At 61.2% G+C, this 4,364-nt stretch overlaps 1 protein-coding gene across 1 annotated transcript in view; it reads right to left on the bottom strand.

Annotated features, from left to right (window-relative positions):
• Positions 1–4,364, bottom strand: part of RASAL1 (RAS protein activator like 1 (GAP1 like)) — a gene marked incomplete at both ends in the record, with an annotated part of 5,930 nt that overhangs the window by 529 nt on the left and 1,037 nt on the right. Inside the window, 12 exon segments of the mRNA XM_009079424.1 lie at positions 520–657; positions 920–1,095; positions 1,258–1,428; positions 2,102–2,228; positions 2,322–2,514; positions 2,699–2,811; positions 2,903–2,967; positions 3,166–3,319; positions 3,408–3,525; positions 3,635–3,723; positions 3,927–4,064; positions 4,145–4,226. Of these exon segments, the coding sequence (XP_009077672.1) occupies positions 520–657; positions 920–1,095; positions 1,258–1,428; positions 2,102–2,228; positions 2,322–2,514; positions 2,699–2,811; positions 2,903–2,967; positions 3,166–3,319; positions 3,408–3,525; positions 3,635–3,723; positions 3,927–4,064; positions 4,145–4,226 (1,564 nt within the window).

Below are 4,364 nucleotides of genomic sequence, written 5' to 3'. Positions count from 1 at the left end.
CCCCCAGCCACTGCCACAGCTCTGGGGCACTCTGTGGGAACAGGGAGGGAGGCTGGGAGTGCACCCTGTGCTGGGCACTACCAGTGTGGGGAAGGAGGAGGAGAGTGGGAGTGGGCATGGAGAGAATCAACTGGGTCCCCAGCAGGGGTGGGCACTGGGATGGTTGTGGGCACTGGGGTCACATCACTGGGAGGGACAGGTTGATGGCAAAGCTGCTCAGTAGAAACTGATGGGGAGATGGCACTGCAGGACACAGAGTATCCCGGTGACACCAGTCCACTTAGGGTAGAATACCTCAATTTCCCCAGTTACCCCCATGACCCCAGTACACCCAGGGCTGGGCATCCCAGTGCTCCCAGTACAGCCAGTGCCTGGGTATAGCTGGGTTTAGGACCATTCCCATTCCCGTTGTCCCATGGGACCTGGGGGTGCCCCATGGCTGGGTGCCAGGGAGGTGTCTCCTGAGGTGCTGTGGAGAGGGGGTTCCTGGGGTGCCAGGGCTGGATGGAGGGCACCCACCTTGCACTGGATGTAGGTGGTGTGGAGCTGCTCAGTATCATCCTGTGCCACAACCTGCATGACATGGGGATGCTGGAAGGTGCTCTCGTCCACCTTCTCCACCGCTCGTATCTTCTCCACTGGGATGGAGCAGCTCACCTGGGAACCCCAAAACACCCAAAACCACATCCTTACCCACTGTCCATATCTGTGGCATTGGGATGTGCACCTGGAGACCCCCACACACCACATCTCACTGCACCCACATCTGTGTCCCCCACCAGCTCCACCACCCACATCCACGGCACAGGGTTGGAGCAGCACACTTGGAGACACCCAAACACCCCAAAACATATGCCCCTGTCTGTATCCCCCAGCCCCAGGCACCCAACATGGAGTGGGGGTCACAGGCAGCACTCACCTGCGCCTTGGGGGACTTGGAGTAGGCCAGGGCCTGGGTGCTGAGCCAGAAGTACCTCTTCTTGAAGGCGAATTGGGGCAGCAGGGCAGACCCCCCCGCTGTGCAGGTGTGCAGGTACCCCTCCTTGGCGGTGGCCAAGAGGTGGGGAAGAGCCAGCGGCACTGGTTCCTCACCCACTGTGGCACAGCCAGGCAGGGAGGCAGCAGTGTCACCCCAAGTGCCACCACTTCCCCCAGATGGACATCCTTGCAGCACCCACATGGTGATGCCACCCCAGGCACAGGCATGGCTGGACCCAGCACCAGTGATGCCCCCATGCCCTCGCTGTGTCCACTCACCCTCGGTGCACTCCACGGTGACCAGGTCATCCAGGAAGGTCCTGACACGGGTGACACTGGACAGCAAGACGGAGTGCAGTGGGGCCATCCATGGCTCCTTGCCCTGCCCCAGCTGCAGCCCCAGGTTCCCGATGCTCTGCAGTGCCTGCCCCATGCAGGGAAGGGGTCACACTGCCGTGCCCCCATGGTGTGAACCCCTGAACCCCTCTGGCTGCTTTCCCTGAACCCCAAGTGCTCAAGGATTGGGGTGGAAAAAGGAAAAGAGGAGCATCTGGAGGGGTGATGGAACACAGATGCTGCCCAAGGGTGGCTCCTGCACTTTGGCCAGTGCATGGTGGCACAGGCTGGGGATGGGCAAGGCTGGCCTCAAGCAGCACAGGAAGGAGCCAACCTGTGGCATGGGGGCAGGAATGGCTCTGCCTTCCTTGGGGTCCCCATCATTCCCTGAGGTCCCCATCCCCCCCCTGTTGGTCCCCAAATTCTCCCTGCCCCCATCCTATCCTTTCCTGGCATCCCCATCCCACAGGGTCAACATCCCTTCCTGAAGTCTCTGTCCTTTCTGGGGTCCCTCTCTGAAGTCCTCTGGGCTCCCCATCCCTCCTTGAGACCCAGGATCCACATCCATGACCAGGGTCTCTGCCTTTCCTCAGGTTCCATATATGTCTTCAGGGTCCCCATCCCTCCCCAAGGTCCCCACTCTCCCCAAAGGTTTCCATCTATCCTCAAGGATCCCTATTCCTCCCCAGGCTACTCAGGGATCCTCATGCCTCTCTGGGCTCTCTCACCCTCTCCAAGGGTCCCCATCCCTCCCCAGGCTCCCTGTCCCCCCTTGGGCTCCCCACACCTTGGCAAGCAGCAGTGGTGCGGGAGTCAGCGTGCTGCTTCTGGAGGCTGAAGAGCTTTGGGGTGAGCACAGCAGGAGCAAAGAAGCGGAGGAAGAGAAACCCACTGATGGAGAAGTACTGCACCTCCTGCCAAGGATGGTGACAAGGACGGACACAGCTCAGGGCTCAGGGTGGTGGTCCTGCTGTCGTTCAGACCCCCAGCCCCACCACATGACCCACCTTGTGCTGCGCCAAAGGGAACCTCTCCTCTACCCGCCTGCGGAGCTGCTTGAAGGCCACTCTCATGGGGAAGGGACACTTCTCCACTGAGCCCACGATGGCATCGATGATGTCCCCCAGGTAGCCCTTCAGCAGCTCCAGACTGCTCTCCTGTACCTGTGCCTCTGACAGGGACCCCTTGAAGGAGATCCTTCTGCAGGGACAATGCTGGGTCAGGGGGCACACAATTTCCAGGAACAGGCCACCCTGAACTGGCTAAAACCCATCAAGGTGACCCCTGGGTCCAGCAGAATAGGTGACCCCCTCCTGCAGGGACATAGGGATGGCATGGGATATTCCAGGCACCATGTCCCCCCTTGAAGTCCACCTGTGCTCACCTGCCACGGCTCAGCTCCATCTTGCTGGGGTCCAGCTCCACATACTTCTTCTCCTCAAAAATGCGTTTCACCACGGGCTTCAGGACCTCATGCAGGTAGGGCAGCCCCACTGCCTGCAAGGGATGGGACACAATCTGTCTCTATGCCCTGTGTCATCATGGAGGGCACAGCAAGGAACCCACCAGTGTTCCCTCTGGCACTCACCTTCATGAACTGCTCCATGGACTTGGAGGCCAGTGAGTTGGAGCGGAAGAGGGTGTTTGGATCAGCTGGAAGAGCACAGAGGCCATGGCAAGGAGCACATGGGATGATGCCCCAGCTGTCCTTGGTATGCCTGACCCTGGGGACATGTAGCACCTTTCCTGCCTCCCTCTTGATGCCCCTCCTCCTCTCCCCATGGAGGTTTGGAGGGACCCCTGGCTTGGGGTTTCTTGGGAAGCAGGTGGTGTCCTGGCCATGGGACTTACTGGTCCTGGCCAGCTCGCAGGTGGTGAGATAGTCCAGGAGGAGCATGGCCAGTCCCTGCCCCAAGAAAATCTTCACCAGCTTGGTGGCCACGTCCTGCCGGCTCTCCCCTGAGGTCACCTCCTCCAGGATGGCCAGGGCTGTGCCATCGAGGGGCTGTGGGGAGGACAGGGTAGGCATGGCAAGGCCCCGCTCTGGGGTGGCCCTCAGCCACCCCTGAGTTCTCTCCACCCTCAGCACCCACCTGGCCTGGGCAGAGGATGGGCTCAGTGAGGAGCTGGATGAGGGGCTGGTAGCAGTGGTGGGGCAGGACCATGTCTTCCACCAGCCTGACTGCCAGCCGCAGGGCACCCAGCTGCCCCCTGCAATGACACAGGGTGGGTCAGATGGGTCCTGTGCCCACCACCCTCCATGTGGGGCCACCCCATGCTGCCCTGGGCACAGCTGCCTGTCCCTACCGAGTGCACTCACCCATGGGCCTCGGTAGTGCTGGGGAAGGGCAGGAGCTGGAACCAGCCCTTGGTGGGATCTGTGCCAATGGTGTCCAAGGGGAACTCGATCTGGGAGACAGGAGACAGAGTCCGGGTGGGGGGACACACTGCAGCACCCTGTGCTGCACCTTGCTTGGGGTAGAGCCCAGGACCGCAGAGGGTCTGGATGTGTCATAGCCTCCATCCCTGTGTATCCCCCCAAGCACGGGGAGGCAATGGGGTGCAGAGGTGGCAGTACACAGCCCTATGCCAGTATGCCCCAAGGTCCTCACCCGTCCCAAGAAGTCATTCTTGCCCACGATGTCCCAGTCCCACACCTCCACACTCAGCACAGCCTTCCCCAGCTTGCCCTCTGGCAGCTCGAACTCCAGCACCTCATCCCAGTGTGGGAAACGGGTTTTCTTAATCACCTGTTGGGAACAGGGACTAGTGGCTTTGGGAGACCAGTTGCCCGAGCCTCTGGGTCCCAGAACCCAGCACCCTGACTCACAGCTGTCTCCAACATGTGCCCACAGCACGACACCTGGGCAAAGGGGTCCGAGGTGCCTGAGGGGTCCCGGGGTGCCAGGTCCCTGTGGGGAGGTGAGGGTCAGCAGGGGTGCAGTGGGCAGGGGGTTCATCCCTGCCAGCATCATCCCTGCACCCCCATGTCCCTTTTTTTTCCCAGCTTGCCGGGACATATGAGGCAGTCAGCAGGTGCCAGGGGATGC

This window comes from Acanthisitta chloris, unplaced genomic scaffold (genome assembly GCF_000695815.1).
Source record: "Acanthisitta chloris isolate BGI_N310 unplaced genomic scaffold, ASM69581v1 scaffold26227, whole genome shotgun sequence".
Lineage (NCBI taxonomy): Eukaryota > Metazoa > Chordata > Aves > Passeriformes > Acanthisittidae > Acanthisitta > Acanthisitta chloris.
This window is presented reverse-complemented; position numbering and strand designations above follow the sequence as displayed.